We start from the raw sequence: 22,286 nt of genomic DNA, 5'->3' as shown, positions 1-22,286 counted from the left end.
AAGGGTCCTGAATTTCAAATGTAAGTTAAAAAATATTTTCAGTCAGCTGACTCCATTTTAGAATGGAGTTCTTCCCCAAATATCAAATCCTATCACAAAACAACTCCTTCTCCCAGTCAGTAGTATAAGCATATCCACATGTACTGAAGACACTAAATGAATAAAAAAATCGTTAAGAATAATCAAATTAATTTAACTTCCAGAATTATACTGAGAAAGTAATTTATTCTTTAGGCAAAACTAACAGAAAAAACCTCTCTTCCTAAGAACCAACCTAGCACTGATGCTTAATACTACCATAAAGTGGAAAGAATTTTTAGCAATTTTATTTCTGACAAACATTCAAATTTCTGAATGAACTTCTAAATACTTAAAAATTACTTATATCAATAACAATATCTAAAACCTTCAAACTAGCTTACCAAATATCAGCAAGTAAATACAATTATAGCAAAGAATGTTAGTGTTATGTATTATATCCATATATATAAACATACGCACAATCCTCTAAAATTATTAAAACATTTTATTTATACTTTTCTCAAATCTCTAAAAACAGTGCTAATACAGGGGTGCCTGGGTGGCTCAGTCAGTTGCACATCTGCCTTTGGCTCAGGTCGTGATCCCAGGGACCTGGGATTGAGCCCCTACATCGTCATGGGGCTCCCTGCTCAGTGGACAGCCTGCTTTTCCCCCTCCTCAAATAAATAAGTAAAATCTTTGAAAAAAATAAAAAAACATTGCCAATACAGACTCTTGCTTATAATTTAAGAAATTAAAAATCATACTTTGCCTCTGCCTAAACAACTAGAAAAGCTTAAAAAAAGTAGTATACAAAAGAAAAACACAGGAGACCTATTAGGAACCAGCTGTCCCTAATTTATAATTTCCCTTTCTATTAGTTTTCTCAAACGTAAACAGGAATAGCAAATGCCATAGTATTGCATAACTAAGTGAAATAGCACACATTAGGCACCCAACAGACAAAAGCTTTAATATGAATGAAATTAGTGTCTACTTTCTGAATTTATTCCTTGCCTGCAACACCTTTCTCCAAAGACCTCTGATAAATAAGCTGTTAATAGGGGTCGAACTCAACTGCCTATTGGGGCCAGGCAGGTGACATGACTTAAGCAGGCAAGCTATGAAAACTACCACTGAAATCTAACTAATTTTACCATGTAGAATTAGTTAACCCAGTTATTGCCAGATCATTGACCTTTTCAAGAAAATGAGTTCCAAATATTTATGTAAAACTGCCCATTTTAAATTTTGGGCAATGAATTCAAATTTATTTTTAAAAGCTACAAATCAAACAAAACCCACCTATAGGCAGGATACAGCCTGGGGCCCTCTAGTTTGAGGCCTCTAGGTACTGTATATCAAATAACTGGGAATAAAATTTAAAAAGAGATGTGAAAACACTTTGAATAGTTAAAAGGTGTTATGCATTTTAAGTCCTCCATTACTATTCACTCATTTTATCAAATTATTTGAATGCCTACTTTGGCCAGATTTAGATAGGATAATTTACTAGGGATATGAATCCATTAAAGTAACAGAGTCCACCACTGTTTATAGACCTGTTAACATGGCACTGCTCAAACTAGTAACTACAGAATTTTGGACCAGCAATGTGTGTTTGTATACTTTTTTTGCAATTAATAATTTGGTGCTTCATTGTCTAGATGTGTCCTTAGACTTTTTTCCACTCTGCTCTCAACACTGCCAAGAATATGTGACCCCTCTCCTACCCCAGTTGTCCATCCAGAAACATAAGAATTATCTTTGATTTCTCTTGACGATTACTGGTATTGGATTGGAAATGGAAGATCATGGTAGAGTCCTCTCAATTCTACCTCCATACACCTTTCCGACATCTTTATCATAATGAACTGTAGATCAAATCACATCATTCTCCTCCTTAATATCATTCAATAGCTACCCACCGCCCTCACAATAAAATCTAGACTAATTAACATGACATAAACACCTTTCATGATCCAGACCCTAATTACTTCTTTATCCCCAGCAAGCCCTCCAAATCCAGTCATCTGAACTAAATAATTTCCCCCCAAAAGCCTTATGTTCTCATGCCACTATACCTTTGCATGCACTGTGGTTCATCTCTGGAGAATTTGTATGGACTCTCCCCATCCCCCAAAACCCCCCTTGATTTCTTCTCTTGGCTATAAAATCAAGGCTCAGCTGAGATGTTATCTTCTTTAAGAAGGCTTTCCTAGCTACCTTTCACTTTTTCTCTCACCCCATTACCACACTGAGACTGTTTCAAGCTTCTGTATTCTCCTGCTTACCCTGTCTTACTTCTAGTATAACAATGTATCATAAACTGTTTACTTCTTTGACTCTATCTACACTTTGCTATTTGAAGACAGGGAATATGTTTTTTAAACTCTGAGTCCCCATTATGATAGCCTCTGACACACAAGAAACAAACTTATTATTCAAGGATAATGAAATCAGCACTATCAATTCTATTCAATTTGCTGTTAAAATATACAACAGCAGATACTGAAACCATAAATCCTTCTTAAATATAGGATTATATTTACTAAGCTCTTTATAAAAGTATCACTATACACTGTACTACATATAACTCATCTTTTGAACACTGCATCTAAGTCTTTTCTATGTGCATCTGAATTTCTCTACTAAATGCAAAGTTGTCCTCATATCTTATCAAAATTCAATGAGAGGGGTGCCTGCATGGCTCAGTCGGTTAAGCATCTGCCTTCAGCTCAGGTCATGATCCCAGAGTCCTGGGACAGAGCCCCACATCCAGCTCCCTGCTCAGCAGGGAGCCTGCTTCTCCCTCTACCTCTGCTGCTCCCCCTGCTTGTGCTCGCTCTGTCAAATAAATAAATAAAATCTCTTAAAAAAAATTCAATGAGAAAAATCATTTGTGGAAGAACAAGAATATGCAGTTACAGAATGCATTAAAACAAAAACATTAGTAAACTTGCTTAAACTGGTATTTATATTATTCATTGCTCAGTGAAACTCCACTTTAAGAGTTCTACCAAATTCCCTCACCTTTCCTTATATGTCATTATGGGTCAGGGTACCAAATTAAGAGAGAATACAAAACTCCGTTATCTTAGTGTTTTCTTTACAGACCAAAAGTAATTAACGTCACCTTAAATTCCTCTAACAAAACATATCTTTAAAAATTACATTATTTAACAAAACTGGAGGTGAAGATTTCGAAGTTCACTAAAGCACATGAGAAATAAATTTTAGGGCACCTGGGTGGCTCAGAAGGTTAAGCATCTGCCTTCGGCTTGGGTCGTGATCCAAGAGTCCCAGGACTGAGCTCCACGTCTGGCTCCCTGCTCAGCGGGGAGTTTGCTTCTCCCTCTTCCTCTGCCCCTCCCCCTGCTCCTTCTCTCTCTCTCACTCTCTCAAATAAAATCTTAAAAAAAAATAAAAAATTTTATTGTTTACTTCTGTTTTATTTTTACTTATTTATTAGAGCGAGAGAAAGCACAAGCAGGGGGAGTGGCAGGCAGAGCAGGCAGAGCAGGCAGAGCGAGAAGCAGGCTCCCTGCTGAGCAAAGAGCCTGATGGGGGACTTGATCCCAGGACCACGGGATCATGACCTGAGCCAAAGGCAGATGCTTAACCAACTGAGCCACCCAAGCATCCCTGGTTACTTCTGTTTCTATATACAATTTCTCTGTACAATTCTCAAACATCATTTTTTTTTAAAGATTTTATTTATTTATTTGACAGAGAGCACAAGCAGGGGGAACAATAAAGGGAGAGGGAGAAGCGGACTCCCCACCGTGCAGGGAGCCCAATGTGGGGCTTGATCCCAGGGCCCTGGGATCATGACCTGAGCCGAAGGCAGACGCTTAACCATCTGAGCCACCAGGCACCCCAAATTCTCAAACATTTTGATGCTAACTTTTTGGGTTTTTTTAAAGATTTTATTTATTTATTTGACATAGAGACAGTGAGAGAGGGAACACAAGCAGGGGGAGTGGGAAAGGGAGAAGCAGGCTTCCCGCCGAGCAGGGAGCCCAATGCGGGGCTCGATTCCAGGACCCTGAGATCATGACCCCAGCCAAAGGCAGTTGCTTAACCAACTGAGCCACCCAGGTGCCCCTTGATGCTAAGTTTTAAGTGTATGAAATTTTACTTCAGATACTGAACACTTCCTTAACTATTTCTACTAGCAACCTTTCTTTCCTCTAAGGAAAAAAAAAAAAAAACCCTAAAAGGTACGGGACATAAAATTTGTAGAGCCAACAAAACTTTTTCTTAATCTCTTAATTTAGTCCATTCCCGGCTCTTGCACTAAATGAATTAACTATATCTACTTTTGTACATTCATTATACTATCAAGGTTTGCCCTATTCCGTGAAGAGAAAAAAAAACTAATTTTGTTTTTCAGTATGTAGCATGATCCAGTGCTAACAGTTAAACTTTCTATGAACCTTGGACAGTGAGGTTTATTTGAACTCTATAATGTTAATTCCCTATTAAAGCAACATTATTAAGACAAAGTATAACAAAATCAAATTATTCTTTAAGTAGGTCCAAAGAGATTCCTCTTTACCTTTTTTCACAATTATTAAAATTACCGTTCAACTTTGAGCATTCTATGAAAGCGCAATCAATAATACTGACAAATATGTTTCTGTACCCTATACAGTTATTTAAATGCACATATTTTAGGTATTGCTCTGAAAACATCCTTATCTAGGGGGTGTTTTGTGGTAAAGCAAGCATGCTAAAATGAAACCATTACTACAAAATAGAAGATAGAAAACTGTTAATTCTTTTCAATTTGCATACTCTTGGAAACATACATCCAAAATAGAAACATTACTTACTTTTCAGTGACTTTTACTGAAAAACCCTATGTAATAACAATTCACCTTTATTCTGATCCTTGTGCCAAAGGCAATGCACTCTTCTTGGGGAACTACTCATATTTTGCAGCTATGCCAGTTCTCCGGAAGCCATCAACTCAGCTAAAGAAAATATAAGTGTGCCTTTTTAAAAGAATCCAATTTACAAAATTAAAACAAACCAAAAAAAGAAAGCAATTGTTTATACAACAAAGATGAATTTTTTGATTATTTAAAAACTACAAACTACCTTACTGAAAACATTTAAAATATAATGCTTAAGATACACACATATGCACACAATCAATAAACTTTAGGGATATATCTGCTGTGCAAAATGAGGGATTTCAGGCCTGTACCTTATCCGTTTGTGTTCTTGGTGTATTTATCCCTGCTACATTTTGAAACTAAGAAGACAGTGAAAAAGACTATATTCTTTGTTGACTTTATAAACATTGTTACATAATGATGTCTTAAGTCTTAAGATACCATTTCCATGATGTGTTGATACAAATTTCAAAAGGTAAATTTTGTTTTTACTTTTCTTCATGGGTTTTGTTTCTCAAATTTAGGCTAAGCCTCAGCTTTCCCTGAAGTTCTAACCAAACATCTTTCACTGCCCTCTTGAATGCTATAATATCAACTTTAAACTCATTTGTTCACTTAGTAAAAAAATGACTTAGCTACTTTAATTTGATAGCACTGTGGAAAGAATACCAACATGAAGATGATATAGTCCATGCCCTTGTTATTGGAGGCTCCCAGACTTGTCTACATTTTTCTTCCACCATCATTCAGGCAAAGAAAATTTAGCATCAGCTTTACCCTCATTCTCATTCATCTAAAACCCAGCCTTTTCATAGCTGCTACCCTGATTCAGAAACTCATTTTGCCATCACTCCCACCTAATGTTTATTATGCAATTATTTACTAAGCATAGTGCTAAGTACCATGCATGCATTATTTCATTTAATTTTCCCAATAATCTTATAAGACAGGGATTATTATCTTTGTTTTACAGATGAGGAAACTGAGGCTTAGAAAGATTAAGTTAATTTATCCATGGTTACAGACTCATTAAGAGACAAAACTATGTCTAACACCAGAACCCACGTTTTTAACCACTACCACATTGCATCCTCATCAATGACTTGCAGCAACAATCACTTTCCAGTCTCCATTCTCTCAGGATGATTCTATCCAATGAATTCTGTACCCTACCATACCCTTTCTAAAGAACTACTCTCTCTCTTACCAAGTGAAGCGTGCACTACCTGTCTCCTTAACCTTCTCCTAAGTGAAGGGCGGGGCAGGAACCTTATTTCTTTTGTACTACAACAAAATACAAGCACTTAGTAAGTGCTAAATACTTGTTACTGAAGCCAATTCATCCCCATTTTTTTTTTAAATTTTATTTTACTATGGTAAAAATACTTGATATGAGATCTATCCTCTTAACAAAACCTTAAATGTACAATATGATATTGTTAACTATAGGTACCATGCTGTAGAGCATATCTCTAGAATGTTTTCATCCTGCTTAACTGAAACATTCTCCCAAAATTTTTAACAGACCACTACACATAAAATAAATCCAAATGCCTGTGTTTGGCACTCATACACTTCCTATATTTATTTCCTATTTTTCAACACAAATTCTGTTCTATATACACAAATTATTAAATTTTAATATTTTCCACATCCACCAATAACTTAAATGTGGAATTTTACTTTATTTATTTTTGAAATCCTCATCCTCACTATGCTCATAGTTTAACCTGTTGTTAAAATATATAAACCACTGCTCTGATTTCTAAGAGCTTTCTTTCCTAAAAAGATCCATAAAACAAACGCAGAGAGATAAATTTAGTATATGACTAAAAAGGAGAAATCGACCTAGATAAAGTTTATCTTCAATTCAGAGTCTAAAATCTGAATGATTTTTATGACCTAAGAATGAGTAAAATCATCCATAGCCAGAAAACTCTTGGGTTTTTCTTTTGTGTCCTTTGTCTGAAGAGTGAAAAGGTGCTTGTCATCAGATGACAAGATTTAAACTAGTGCTTCCAAAAGACATGATGGTTCCTAAAACAAGCTCCAGTTTACTTATTCACTTAACAAATTCTTGAGAAATAAAAATGAAATAGCTACTAGCATATATTCTAATAGGAGACAGGCTTTAAATAATCACACAATATATAATTACAAGTTCTAAAAAATGATACAAATATAAAGTACAGGGCATGACAAGACATTATAATAGAGTATCTAAGATGTGGGGGTTGAGGGCAGAGGCAAAGGTTAAGCTAATATTAAAGAATGAGTTAATTGGGGATGGTCATGCTGGAACAATCAGCATGTGCAAAGGCCCTGTAGCTGGAAAATAACTTGGTGTGACTAAGGAAATGAAAAGCAGTGTAGCTAGAGTTTAGTGAGCAAGAGGAGGCTGGAGCAAGATGAAGCTAGTGAAGCCAGTAAGAATCAAGTTATGTAGAATCCTGTAGACCACAGTAAGTATTTTGAATTTTACCCTAAATGTAATGCACGTTAGTTTAGTGATGGGAAATCCACTGAAGTTTTTTTTTTTTTTTTTTTTTAGATTTATTTATTTGACAGCAAGAGACAGCAAGAGAGGGAACACAAGCAGGGTGAGTGGGAGAGAGAGAAGCAGACTCCCTGCTGAGCAGGGAGACTGATCCCAGGACCCTGGGATCAGGACCTGAGCGGAAGGCAGCTGCTTAACGACTGAGCCGCCCAGGTGCCCCACCACTGAAGAGTTTTAAGCAGAGAAATAACATGTTACTGTTGAATGAAGAAGTGATATAGTTTATTTGGGTTTGGGGAGGAGAGTAAAAGAAGAAGAATGAAAGAAAATAGGGCAGACAAGAAAATACTGAAGTGATTCCGCTTATAACAATTACAATAACAATTAAGCCCACTGGCTATTTACTGTGTGCCATGTGCCATTTAATCCTCATAACAATCAAATAAAGTGATTATTATTCCCATTTTACAGATGAGAATATAGGGACCAGTGACATTAAGTCCGGATGAACGAAGATTGTGGCTTGAACTCAAAAAGTGATACTGAAGATGTACAGAAATACATTCAGACGTACAGATGACCCTTGAACAACATGGATTTGAAATGCATGGAATTACATATACATGATTTTTTTTCAATAAATACAGTACCGTAAATGTATTTTTTCTTATTTTCTTAACACTTCTTTTGTCTAACTTAATTCTAAGAATACAGCGTAAAATACACATAGCACAGATTACGTATTAAGTAACTATTTATGCTATTAGTATTCCAGCCAACAGTAGGCTATTAGTAGTTAGATTTGAGAAGAGTCAGAAGTTATATATGGATTTTCAACTGTAAGGGGTCCGTGCCCCTAACCCTTCAGCTATTCAAGGATCAACTGTATTGGATATAGAATAAATAGAACTTAAAAATACATGGGATAAAGGAGAGGTCAAGAATGGATTTCAAGTTTCTAGCTTATGTAAGTGGATAAATAAATGAATATGCCACTTAATGAAAGAGATACTGAAGAACAAAGAATTTGGGATAAAGAAAAATTAAGACTTTGGTTTTAGATGTATTATATTTGAAACTCCTAAGAAAAAAATCAAGTGGAGATGTTAAGCAGACAACTGGTTATTTAGATCTTGAGCTGAAAATAAAGGGAAAAGGATGGAAATTAAAATTCTTAAGTCTTCAACATACAGGTGGAATTTAAAGCTTAGGGCAAAAGAGTAAAAGGTGAACAAGACCCTAGCACTGAACCCAGATATTCCATTTCACTCCATCAAACATCTCTCACTGGGATCATCGATTACTTTGATGTCACCAGGCTTTACAGTCCTCATTCAACTTTACCTTTCAACAGAATTCAACACTATTGATTAATTCTTTCATCTCTTTTACAGAAGACTTGCCCTCCTCTATACACCAAGAATCCCTCCGTGCTCCATCCTGGGTCGGTTTTTTTCTAGCACTACACTCTCATTAGGCAATTTCATCCACATGCATAGCTTCAGTTACTATCAACATGGCAGATGACATACATACACTAGTTTATACAGCCTGCCCAGAATTCTCCTCTGAGCTCCAACCCAGTATATCCAACTGTTTCCTTGACAGTCTGTCTTAGGCATCTTTTCCAGTTAGAGACTTGTCAGATACTGCCTACCCCACTAAAGGCATTTAAATAGAGCCGAAATTTTGAAAACGATTACTACAAAACCACTACAGACCAATTCTCCAGAACACAGGATTTTGTCATCAATGATCATTCCCTTTCAAGGATCATGACCTAAAATAGGTAAACCTGACAACCTGATCTGATAGCTAGAAGATGGGGAGCAACCAAATGCACGACAAATATACAATTCATGCGTTTTAGTGAGAAATGGTTAGGAGAGGGAAGATGAAGAATGGTCAAGAGTGAATGTCCAAGGCCTGATGGGTGTGCGGCAACGGAAGTCACCTGAAGAGACAGCAGGCCTTGCTAAGGGGCAAGTGGCGGACGACGACAGCCCCCAGCGAAAAGGGGCCAGGTTTGGGTTGCGGAGCAAGAGCGTGACAGTAAGACCAGGTCAAAGGAGTGGGAAAGCCTGGGAGAAAACCCAAGAGGAGTACCTGTGAGGCCCTGGGGGCGTCGAAGGGGTGGGGGTGAGCTGAGCAGCAACGGGGCGAACTCCAGAAGAGTGAACACCGAGTGGGCGGACCGCAAGGGGCGGGGGGGGAGGGGGACCCGGGGAAAACGGCTCATTTGAGAAGCTCGCCGCCGGGCGCGCCTTACCTGTGCCTTCGGTTCCGGAGCCCTGCACTGGCCTGCCGGAAGCACAGAGTCCGCGCGCAGGGGGAGGAGCCGGGGGTAAGGAAGGAAAGGGGCAACCGGGACGGAGAGGGGCCGCTCACTCCCCCTACTCAGGGAGAGCGGCTGATGGCGGGAACTGTGACCACACGCAAACACGCACGCACGCACGCACACTCGACGCGACCAGACGAGGCGCGTGCGCGCAGGCCTGCAAACTCCGCCCCTCCTGAGCCTTCGTCCCGCCCCAGCACAGAGCGAAGTCTGGCCGAGACAGCCCCGCCCCCGCCGTGAAGTAGTACGCATGCGCACTCTCCACTTCGCGCATTGTGGCCCTCCCATCCTTTCCCTCCTACACAGCCCAGTCGGGCATGCGCACTACTGGTCCTCCGAGACCACTTGGCTTTTCCCGCCCTTCACTGGCCTCTGGAGGAGAGTCAGAGTTCACGCCCCTCTCTGGGGAATACCTGCTCGAAGACAGAGGAGGCGGGGACTAGTAGGTGGCGGACGTCCTTCTGGCCCAGAATCTTAAGGGGCAAAGGACATACTCTGGGACTATTAACTCCACCGAGAGCTAGGAGGCGGGAAGAGGTGTGTGGGCGGGGTCAGAGGTGAAAGGTCATAGGCCTGCGAAGGGGGCGGAGCAAGCCGGAGGCGGATGGCGGCTGCCGCGGCTGTTCATCTTTGGCGGCAGAGTCACTGAAACGGGGACGCTGGTCCGACGCGTCCGGCACTGGGAGAAGAGCGGCGGCCGCTCCCAACATGCACAGCCTGGCGACGGCTGCGGTGAGTGGGCGTTCCAGCCTGGGCCCAGACCCCCTCCTTAGCTCTGCGTTTCGGCCTGCTGTCCCAGGAACCCCACGTCGGGCCCGGAGTCCAGCTCCTCCTGCCCTCAATCTGCGAGGTCCCGGCCTCCTCATCGCGCCTTGACTGTGGTGGAGCCGGCCCCCACTTTCCTCTCCGGTCGGCTCTCGCGGCCTCCTACGCCGCGTATCGCGTTCTTTTCCGGCCCCGGGGCCTGGTCCCGCGCCGGAGCGCCTCCCTCGCGGTCGGGGCAGGCCATTCATTGATTCATTTGCGTTGACCAACAGTTTCAGGGTGCCGGTTGCGTGCTGGGCGTCGGCGGCGGTGAGGGGGAATTCCGTGGTCAGTCTGACACGGCCCTTGCTCTCAGAACTCACTGCCCCGGCACTTCGCAGCGGGAAGGAAATGGCTTCTAACTCACACCACTTGCTTTACAGGTGGAAAATTTGAGACCGGGAGAAGTGAATAATTATTACGTCTGATTACGGTTCTCTGCGCTTAAAACCTTTCCCCCACATCTCTAAAATGAGATCTTTAAAAAAAAAAAAACGGATCGTGTAATTCACCTATCTGAAGTAATTTTTTGGCTTTCCGTTGCATTTAGATAAAATCCAGACTCCTTGCTGTGGCCTGTAAGGCGTTCCCTGTACCATAGGGTCCTTACCGACGTTTGCGGTCTAGCGTAAGCTCCAGCCATACGGGCCGCCTGTCCATCCCTAATACCTGCGCTTTTCCGCTCCACTTGGACTTTCTGATCTCTATTCCTGGGATGCTCTTACCACATACCGTACCCCCAACTGCACACGCACATACACGCACAACATGTGGGTGTAACTGGCTCCTCTTCCCTGGGGTCTCTGCCTAAATCTTCCTAGAGTAACCTTCTCTGACCACCCTATTTAAAGAAGTTCTGTAACCCCCAACTTTTCTCTGTTAAAAATATCTTTCTCAGCGCTGATCTCAATTTTGTCATTTTTGTATTTACTTGTTTGTTGACTTTCTACCTCTTAAGGGCAAGGATGGAGATCCTGTGGGTCCTGTTTACATGGTTACCCCAAGTGCCCAGACAGTTCCTGGCACAAAGTAAGGGCTCAAATACTTTGCTGGATGAAAAAGTATAGATGAGGGAGGTGACTACTGAGAACACATAGCCATAATGGGAAAATGAAATCATGATTTGAGCACACTCTTCTGAAAACCAATCGCACTTTTTCTGTTCCGCCAAGATGAAGTGACTGAAGACAGGGTAGTATACTGACATTGCATTCTCAGGCAAAATGACCTAAATAGAGGACTAAAAAAAATGCTTTTACTTTAAATATAAAAAGTGAAAAAGTGTGCTGAATAAGATTGGACTGTAGAATACATTGTCATTTCCAGGGCCAGTGGCATCTCTACCGCCTGTCACCATGTTTCTAAGTGTTTGTAAGTACTCAGAGTGTATACCTTTATATCTTTCAATTAGGTAATTGCAGTTTACCCAGCTTTTTTGTTTCTTCTCCCAAACTATACATGTAATTTGGGAAGAAGCAAGTCAGAAGATGAGGTTGCTGAGGGATACCTGGGTGGCTCAGTTGGTTAAGCATCTGCCTTCGGCTCAGGTCATGATCTGGGATCGAGTCCTGCATCGGGCTCCATGCTCAGCAAGGAGCCTGCTTCTCCCTCTGCCTGCTGCTCCCCCTGCTTGTGTGTGCACGCGTGCTCTCTCTCTGTGACAAATAAATAAAAATCTTTGGGGAAAAAAAGAAAGATTAGGTTGCTGCTGATAGGGGAGAGGCAGGTTACACAAGGGATTCTTCTAAGTTTGGCTTGTCCAGTTCCCAAAATCTGATTGTGTCTTCTCCAGACTTTGATACCAAACTGCTCTTTTCCTTGTGACTCTCTAAACTCTCTACCTATTCAGCTCCTTTTATTTTCACTTGTTCCCGAGGGGCAGAGAGAGAGAGAGAATTTCAAGCACACTCCCTGCTGAGTGCAGAGCCTGACCCATGGCTCAATCCCACAACCCTGAGATCATGACCTAGGCCAAAATCAAGAGTTAGATGCTTAACCAACTGAACCACCCAGGTGCCCCAACCTAATGCATCTTTTGAACAGCCATTAAAGCTGTGGTTCATTACTTATGATAAATATTCAATACTTCTTTCTTCAATTACATTTGCAGTGCTTTACACTGATTTAAAATTTAAGCTTTTAGATACATTTTCATCTGTTAATGCTATTGGGCTCCCACAGAAGCTCTGAAAAGTTCCTTTGTATCACTCATTCGCTAGACTATTTGGTCACTGAGGAAACTGAAGCATAGAAAAGTTGAGCCACCTCTTTCCCAATCCTTCATGCATTCTATTAGACTAAACTGCCTGTATTACTCTGATCTGGTAAGGGGACAGTCATGGTCTATATTACTGGAAACTGAGAAGAGTCCATGGTAACATGCAACAGTGCCTGCAGTAATCTAAGCCACTTGAGAAGATTTTTTTTTTTTAGCTTAATGATGATGAGTTTTATACTTGTGTGTACTTTTATTTATCTCTTTTTTTAAAATAACAGGTACATCATCAGCTAGGGAGATAGTACTATCAAAGGAGAATATGATCACGTGAGTGTAGGATTTTATTCACTAGAGGGAAGAACTGAGAATTTGGGAAGTATCTTAAATTTTGACTCTTGAGTAGTTTATTAGGCTAGAAATGCAGAATATAGTAGACTCTTGTCATACTTTATAGCATACATTTTAACATTGTCATTATTGCTACCATAAAATATAATTTCTCACTCTGAGGGATCGGATTTATTTATTTTTTTTTAAAAAAGATTTTATTTATGTGAGAGAGTGCAAGCAGGGAGAAGGGCAGAAGGGGAGAGAGGGGGAGAAGCAAACTCCCCGCTGAGCAGGGATCCCGACGTGGGGCTCAATCCTAGGACCCCGAGATCATGACCTGAGCCGAAGGCAGATGCTCAGTCGACTGAGCCACCTAGGCGCCCATGAGGGATCTGATTTAAACACTGTCTCCTCCCATATCTTCTTTTGAAACTTTAAGCAAATTGCCTAATCTCTTGTTCACTTCCATTTTTAAAAAAAAGATATTTTGAAGAATATTCTGGCCCTTACAAAGATATGAGGATAATTAAGCTAATTTAATATTTCCCTTTGGCATTATTTAGAAAGTGTGTTTTCTTGGATTATCATCATTATGTAGACACCAAAGGCACATGTTGAGTCATCTCCAGACTTAGGAAAATAATTTCCCTTTCAATCTTATGCCATTCTTTCTGTATCTGCTGTCACATATTTATGGGTAGGAAAACCAACAGGTATTTCACCCTTGAATATAAAGTTGTATTGAGAGATTTGGTTATTTTCTGTTTAAAAAAAGCCATCAACATCAATTTTTTAATTTACTTGATGGGGGTGTGTGTCATATTTTGTTCCCATTTATGGATAACGTGGGTCTTTTTTTTTTTTTAAGTTCTAAATATCTTTCTCCTTTTCACATGGAGTCAAGATCGTTCAGAGGTGGAAGACCAACTGTCAGTACCCTGTGTTTGTGACATTTAGAGTTAACCATTAATGACTGACTTGGGCAAATGTCTTGCCTCTGGTAAGCTTTGTTGAAAGAAAAAAGTTATTTGAGGGACGCTTGGGTGGCTCAGTCGGTTAAGCGTCTCCCTTCGGCTCAGGTCATGATCCCAGGGTCCTGGGATCGAGTCCCACATCGGGCTCCTTGCTGAGCGGGGAGCCTGTTTCTCCCTCTGCCTGCCTCTGTCTCTCTCTCTCTGAGAAAGAAATAAAATCTTAAAAAAAAAAAGTTATTTGAAATACATTTATCATATCCAAACCATTAAACAGAAAACAGGAGAGTGAGTCCCTCCTAAATTTTGATAATATAAACATTTTTTAAACATATCTGTTACAAGAAAAGGACCACTAACTTTAAGGAGGTTAATCTTGGAAATAAGCGTTGAGGATGACAACTAATAGCCCAAATCAAACTTCTCATAAATGACTTTCTGGTTTTTGGTATGTAATTGAACCCACTGTTTATCCAAGTCCAGCTATTAATGAGCTGTATTAGAATATTAAACTTAGAGTTCTGTATTGAGTTCTTAAAAAATAATTTCTTCAACTTGGAAGGATCATTGTGAATTCAGTCCTATAGACCATGTAGGGCTCACTGATTCTAGAAGGAAGTAGACTGCAGTTTGAATCTAATTCTGCCATGCACTCACAGTGTGAATTTGAGTCTTTTAAACCTCCCTGAACTTGTTTCCTCTTGGAATTTTGAGAATAAAGGGAAGTAATCCACAGTGATTGGTACATTGATACAAGAATGCAAACCTAATCTATAGTGGCAGAAGGCCTATCCATGGTTGCGGAGGGCTGGGTGTGGGGTTTACTAGAGAACTTTTAGGGATGGTGGAAGAGATCTATCTCTTGGTTGTGGTGGTGGTTACTCAGGTGTATAGATTTCTCAAAATTGAAATATACATGTAAAATGGGTATACTTAAAACTTTATGCAAATTAACCTCGATATAATTAACTTTTTAAAAGAGCTCTTAGGTTAGTTTCTCAGTTACAACTAAGGGCTAAATAAGATAATTTCCAAGATTTTAGAGCCGCCTGAGACTTTGGTAATCATAGTTCCCTCATTTTACCAATGATAAAATTGAGGCTTGGAAAAGTAAATGACTTATGCTAGGTCACACAATTATAGAAATGGCAAAACTGTGTTTTGAAGCCATTTCTGGCTCCCAATCCAGGGTATGTTCCACTTATTGTACTTTTGTATAGTTACATGTGAATCGAGGTCTTTCCTGTTCTTTAGCTTAATAAACAGGTTTTTAATTCTGGATCCATGGATGGGTTTCATAGGGTCTGTGAATTCTTTGAAATTATGTGTAAATTCTGTGGAAAAGAAATTATGTGCAAAACCATTTGTGCTTGTATATTTTTCTGAGGAAGAGATCCATAGATTTCATGTGATTAAGAAGTGTTAACCCCTGTTCTTGTGGTAGTATCCTGCTATTATTTTTAATGTGTTAAAGTAGTCTCCAATAGAGAAGTCGTAGGTGAATTGCTTATCAGCCACTGAACAGTATGTGCTACTAGATGGAGTTCCCTATCAGCCACAGTCTCAGAAATGTATTAGTAAATTATAAATTAAAAGAATTGTAGCAATTGGATTAGGAATCTTTAGAGGTGATCTTTAAATAGAGAATGGGAAGAGGAGGAAACCTGCTATGGTTTACTCATAGTTTCATCAGTTGTAAAATGAGGATAATAACCGGGTTGTTCTGACCATTAAATGAAACCATGTTTTAAAAAGTGTACCGGGGTGCCTGGGTGGCTCAGTCAGTTAAGTGTCTGACTCTTGGTTTCGGCTGAGGTCCTGATAGGGTTGTGAGATCAAACCCAACATTGGGCTCCGTGCTTTGTATGGAGCCTGCTTAAGATTCTCTCCTTCAGGGCGCCTGGGTGGCTCATTCGGTTAAGCATCTGTCTTTGGCTCAAGTCATGATGCTAGGGTCTTGGGATCAAGCCCCGTGTGGGGCTCCTGGCTCAATGGGGAGCCTGCTTCTCCCTCTTCCCCCTGCTCGTGCTCTCTCTCTCTCTCTCTCTCTCAAATAAATAAATAAAATATTTAAAAATAAATAAAACTGGGGCGCCTGGGTGGCTCAGATGGTTAAGCGTCTGCCTTCGGCTCAGGTCATGATCTCAGGGTCCTGGGATCAAGCCCCACATCAGGCTCCCTGCTTGGCGGGGAGCCTGCTTCTCTCTCTCCCTCTACTGTTCCCCCTGCTTGTGTTCTCTCGCTCTCTCTGTCAAATAAATAAAATCATAAACAAACAAACAAACAAACAAACTCCCTCTGCCCTGCTTGGGTAGACATGCTTTCTCTCTCAAAAATACATACCTACGTAAATAAATAAAGTGTACAGTACAGTTCTGTTTCTTATATTTTTAGGAAAGGTATACCTAAATGATCCTTGGGATTTAGAAAGAGAGTAAGATACATTTGCGGGTTTTATTACCATCAAGATCTAGTGAGATGCTGGAGTTATGCTTGGGAAATTTATTCAAGGATAATGTCCAAAGTATTTTATCAATTGTTTGTTAGTATTAATACAGATGACCCTTAAACAAGGTGGGGGTTAGGGGTGCTGACCCCACCCCCCCACACAGTCAAAAATCTGCATGTAAGTTTTGACTCCCCTAAAACTTACCTCCTAAAGCCTACTCTTGACTACTAGCTTTACTGATAACAGTTGATCAACACATATTTTGTAGGTTATAAATGTTATATACTCTATTCTTTTTTAAAGATTTTTTTAATTTATTTATTCATGAGAGACAGAGAGAGAGAGAGAGAGAGAGAGAGAGACAGAGGGAGAAGCAGGCTCCCAAGGAGCAGGGAGCCCGACACGGGACTTGATCCCAGGACTCTGGGATCATGACCCGAGGCGAAGGCAGACGCCCAACCATCTGAGCCATCCAGCTCCCTATATACTATATTCTTATAATAAAGTAGAGAGAAGAAAATAAGTCATAAGGAAGAGAAAATATACTTTTAGAGTACTGTACTGTATCGAAAAAAATCCGCGTGAGTGGACGTGTGCAGTTCAAACCCACGTTCAGAAGTCCTCTGTACATAAATCAATATGTAACTGAAAATATAAAAATATTTTCCCTTTTATTCTCCAAAATAACTGAACTTCTGCATGTGTTATAAAATTACCTGTTTATGTATGTGGGGGTGGGCTGTGTGTGTTAGTGTGCGTTAGTGGCTATCACTAGCTAGATTATTCACATATGAACCATGATTTGACATAGGGAATTATGTCAGACTATCTCACTGACTTCCTCATTTAAATGATTATCAAGTACTTTGTAATCTCAGTTAAGTCAAAAATTTCTCTTCACATTCATAGTACTGATTGTTTTCAGATTCTGCTGAACTCACAGCAGTAACATTTAATTTTTGTCTGTGATGTTTACATGTTCCCTGTCTCTTGTCTAGGTCACAGGAAATAGTTTTTTTGTTTTTGTTTTTTGAAAGTTATCTTTAGATCAGACCTAATCTTTTTGGGAGGTGAGCAGCAGCCTTAGCAAAGCAGTTAAGAGAGTAGACTTTGTTGCCAGGCTGCCTGGGTTCAAATTTTGGCTTTGGCACTTAAGTGTTAAATAACTTCTCTGTTCCTCTATAAAATGAGGGTGGTGACAAGTATTTATTTAGGACAGTGCCTGACAGAGTAAACACTATACGTGTTAGCTCCCATTTTTATTTTCAGAAGTAATTGTATTTATCCCGTAACAAACAGGTATTCAGTGTGTTTAAAGTAAGTCCTGCTATTAAGTTGGGAGCAAAATTCACCAGGGATGATGTGAAGGAGTGTCCTTATCCCAAGTATTTCCTGGAAACAAATTGCCCTCACTGCCTTCCCATTGCTAGAATGGCTACAGAGCCCCTAGTTCTCTTAGAACCAAAGCCCTGTGGAGGCTGCAGCTCCATAAGTAGCCTCAAAAGTTGGAATATTGCTGGCAGCAGGTGCCCGTGACCTTAGGTACCCAAGTTGTCACCAGGCATTGGCCCTCCAGGGTGTTAACATCACTGCAGGGGCACCATCTCTTTCCTGGAGTCAGGCCAGCTCTGGAAATGGACTGTGTGGGGGTGGGGCCTAGTGTCCAGAAGCCATGATATGCTAGACTGGTGGCTACAAGTCCATCCTTTTGTTGTTCATCTGGGTCTCCCCAGGGCAACGTGAGGATAGGGATTCCAGATACAAGTTACAGGCTGGCTCTAGTGGGGGCAATAGAGCTTACTGATGGTGGTATTAGGGCGACAGAACTTCAGGGAGAGTTGAATGAGTAATGACTAATCAGGATAGATACTATATTCCTGGAGGAGTGTCTCTGAGGCCCCTTTAGTTACTGGATTGTGGGTCGTCCAGGAGACTGGGCAGGAAACCCAAAGCTAAAATTTTAGCCCTTGTTTCCACTAAGCTTTTAAGGTGATGTAATACTCTAAATAAACATACCCTGTCTTCTGGTGGGAATTACATTTCCAAAAATAATTTTTTAAGTTGAGGGCCTATCTGTAGCAGCCTGGAAAGGGCAAGTGCTTGGTCAGTACTGCTTTTGCTGTTGGGAGATGGGAAGAACTACCCTGCCCTTCAGATTGTTGCTTCGGGAGCCTGTGTTTCCTGGAGGAGCATCACTGATGGGAGTTACAAAGCACCTTTCAACAGATTACTCTGAGGCACTTAAAGAAGACTTGAGCTGCGTGGTATTTCAGTCCATTTAGCAGAACACCTTGTGGTTCATTCTGTCAAGCGAGTGAAATGATAAACATTAAGCTAAAAGCTTATAATCAAGCTTCCATTTATAGAAGGCTGTTGTTCAGCTTGGGTAAAGTAATTGTGAGTACACCTCATAGTCTGTCTTAACTTTTGTTCTTCAGCAAAGATGGTTGTCCTTTCTGTTCCTCATCTTTCCATCTGTACAATGGTAAGGTCATCATTCTGTCACACTAAGGTATAGTGGGAACATGTAAATACCCTGGGAAGCTGTGTGATGCAGTTCAAGAAGGCACTGGAATATACAGTTTCATACTTGGGTGAATTGAGCAGGTTAATTCCTCTGAGTGTTAGTGATCTCCTCTATAAGTGTAGTTGCCTTTTTTCTACCTACTCACCCTATCTACCCATCTATTCCCCTTGCTTGGGGGAATTAAGTGAGAAAATACTGGAAATAGAGAAAATAGAGCTAGAAATCATGAATATGTTAGGACATGAGAGCTAGAAATAGCAATGGTAATCATTTTTCTAGTCTATTATCTTATTTTCCAGAGAAGAGTAATTAAGGAACTTAACAGAGGTCACAAGGCTGTTTGACAAGTATGGAGAATTATAGAAATGTTCAGGTTTTTTTGGAATGGTGTGATGCTTTGGCACAATAATGAAAGAATTCTCTGTATGGCCCCTACATGAGTAAGTAATGAATGATTCTGAAAGGGGTGGAGGTAGAGTATGTATAAGAATCATTAGAAGCTAGGGAGCTTTTCCAAATTACATAGTTTTTCTGTTCCGTGGAGGGGGAGGCTGGAATTACTGGGGAAGGACCAGCAATGGGTGGGGAGGGTGTAAATTTTTTTTCTTTCAGAGACTATTATAGCCATATGCTTAAAAAAAAGTTTAAACTATGCAAAAGATTTTATAGTATGCAATGAAAAGTAAATTAGGGTGCCTGGGTGGCTCAGTTGGTTGACCCCCCCCCAACTCTTGGTTTCAGCTCAGGTCATGATCTCAGGGTCTTGAGATTGAGCCCTGCATTAGGGTCTGCGTGAGAAGTCAGCTTGGATTCTTCCCCTTTCCCTCCCCCTTTGCTCCCTCCACCCCCTCAGCCCCCCACCCCTGGCCTCATGCACGCAGCATATGCTGTCTCTCCCGCTCGCTCTCTCTCTCAAATAAAATCTTAAAAAAAAAAAAAAATCTCCCATCTAGGTTCCAACCTTGGCAGTAATTACAGTTTTTTGTTGTAGTTGTTACTGTTAGGTTTCCTACGTGTCATTCTAGAAACATTGTATATAAATATATAAGAATACACTTGTGTAGGGGCGCCTGGGTGGCTCAGATGGTTAAGTGTCTGCCTTCAGCTCAGGTCATGATCCCGGGGTCCTGGGATCAAGCCCCACATCTGGCTCCTTGCTCAGCAGGCAGCCTGCTTCTCCCTCTCCCACTCCCCCTGCTTGTGTTCCCTCTCTCGCTGTCTCTCTCTCTGTCAAATAAATAAATAAAATCTTAAAAAAAAAAAAGAATACACTTGAGTATATTAATGGAAGCATATATATGGTTCTGTATTTTTGGTTTTTTTTATCTAGTATCAGCACATGTAGAGCTATTTTTTAAAAAGGGCTTCATAATACTACAAATAAAGATGTACCCATCCTTAGTTGATAGATATTTACTATTTCAAGTTTTCTGCTTTTAAAACAGTGCAACAGTAAACATTCTGGTATGTCTTCAGTACAGCCCAAGTGTACCTATGGGATAAATTCCTAAACATAGAATTATTAAAGGATGTATGCATTTTAGATTTTGATAGATTGACTTAAGTGTATGTATTTAGAAAAGCTCCTCTGGTATTTAGGAAAAATATATTCCTTCTGAAGCAAAGTAAGACTTGGTTTGACTCTAATGAAATTCACATGTTCACTTTCTTGTTTTTACTTAAAGCCGGTGCCTACTGCATTGGCTCAGGTAGATAGAGAAAAAATCTATCAGTGGATCAATGAGCTGTCCAGTCCTGAGACAAGGGAAAATGCTTTGCTGGAGCTGAGTAAGAAGCGAGAATCTGTCCCTGATCTTGCACCCATGCTGTGGCATTCATTTGGTACTATTGCAGCACTTTTACAGGTGGGTATATATCTGTGAATTGCAGTCCAGTCCTGTTCATCACACTTCTTTCTCTCTGCCTTTGCTCAAATGATTTTGAAGACTTTAGTAGAATGATTCTTTAAATGTTAGCATTTGTAAGAATCTGTTTTGGAAAAGTCTAAGGTGCTTGTCAAAATGCAGGTTCATAGATTTTACCCAAAAGATTTATTTAGTCTGAGATTAAAAATCTATATTTTTCAACAAATCATGGAATACTACATCAAAAACTAATGATGTACTGTATGGTGACTAACATAACATAATAACACAAAAATTATAATAAATAAGTAAATAAATAAATAAAATGAAAATCTGTATTTTTAGCAAGCACCTGCCCCGTTCTTAGGTCATTCTGATGCAGGCAGTCTGAGAACCACACTTTGAGCAGCACGGCTTTAGGAATACTACAAGACATTTCTAGGTGACAGAGGAGAAAAGGTGGAAGGTAAAATATAAGAACTGCAGGGTATATTCTGGTGAACAGAAATGTTAAGATATAGATATAACAGCTGTAGGATTAGAGATAGGTATGCTTCTACATTAAAGAATAAATCACTGATGTGGTTCTGACTATAATGGTCATTTGTGAAGAATAAATTGATACAGTATAATCCTAAGATACCAAGATAATGGAATACTCATCCTTTAAAGTATTGTCTAAAATTCCTAATAATTAATTTTTCAAATCTGTTAAATAAATTTATATTCAGTTCCTACTTCATGTAGCCAAGAAACTAATCTTTTTTTAAATTAAAGTATAATTAACATTAGTTTCTATTAGTTTCAGGTATTCAATATAATGATTCAACGATTGAATAATTCTGTACTCACTGCTTAATACAATAAGTGTATTCTTAATCCCTAAAACTAATCCTTTTTATCTTTACATTTTCAATAAAAGTTTTACAATTAAAATAAAAAGAATTGTTTACAGCAGATCATCCCCTTTGGACAGAGAGTACACATATTCACTGCTGTTTGTACGTATCTCCATGCGTATACTCCTGTTCTTATCTCTCCCTGTCTGCAGTTGCTACCTGACCAAACTCAGACTTCTTTATGAGTCACTGTGGTTGATTTACTGACACTTGCTATCTGGCCAACTATCTTACCACTGTAACTCAAAACAGGGTGTTAACAAAAAGAAGGGATTATAACAATAACAGCCATAGCCCCTCAAATGAAGGTCTCAGCAGATGCTGGGTATAAGAGGAAGTGTAGGTGACCACACTTGACTCCAGAGGAATCTTCCTAGAGACCTGCGTAGAAATGTCTCATAGTCTCAGGTATATTTGTGATGAAAAAATAGGACCATTATTTGTTTATTTTTGCTCGCACTTT

At 39.9% G+C, this 22,286-nt stretch overlaps 2 protein-coding genes across 7 annotated transcripts in view; one reads left to right on the top strand and one right to left on the bottom strand.

Moving 5' to 3' along the window:
- The window catches only part of USP37 (ubiquitin specific peptidase 37), an 81,261-nt gene extending 71,366 nt beyond the window's left edge, over positions 1-9,895 (bottom strand). Inside the window, exons 1-2 of one of the 4 annotated variants that reach the window (XM_025891574.2) lie at positions 9,692-9,895; positions 4,860-5,000 (exon numbers count right to left, since the gene is read on the bottom strand). The gene's annotated coding sequence lies outside the window, so the exon portion shown is untranslated. Of the gene's footprint in view, positions 1-4,859; positions 5,001-9,528; positions 9,580-9,691 lie in introns of those variants that run through there. The other 3 variants (XM_073878663.1, XM_073878658.1, XM_073878665.1) reach the window with 3 other exon arrangements.
- Positions 9,896-10,080: 185 nt separating this feature from the next.
- Positions 10,081-22,286, top strand: part of CNOT9 (CCR4-NOT transcription complex subunit 9) — a 30,191-nt gene continuing 17,985 nt past the window's right edge. The window contains exons 1-2 of one of the 3 annotated variants that reach the window (XM_025891566.2): positions 10,081-10,492; positions 20,745-20,924. In XM_025891566.2, coding sequence (XP_025747351.1) covers positions 10,469-10,492; positions 20,745-20,924 — 204 coding nt within the window. In that variant the 5' untranslated portion in view covers positions 10,081-10,468. Of the gene's footprint in view, positions 10,493-20,690; positions 20,925-22,286 lie in introns of those variants that run through there. The other 2 variants (XM_025891562.2, XM_073878634.1) reach the window with 2 other exon arrangements.

This window comes from Callorhinus ursinus, unplaced genomic scaffold (genome assembly GCF_003265705.2).
Source record: "Callorhinus ursinus isolate GAN/ISIS: 27379988/994484 unplaced genomic scaffold, GSC_fseal_2.0 scaffold2, whole genome shotgun sequence".
Classification (NCBI taxonomy): domain Eukaryota; kingdom Metazoa; phylum Chordata; class Mammalia; order Carnivora; family Otariidae; genus Callorhinus; species Callorhinus ursinus.
Note: the sequence above shows the minus strand (reverse complement) of the source record. Positions and strands in the feature narration are given on the sequence as shown.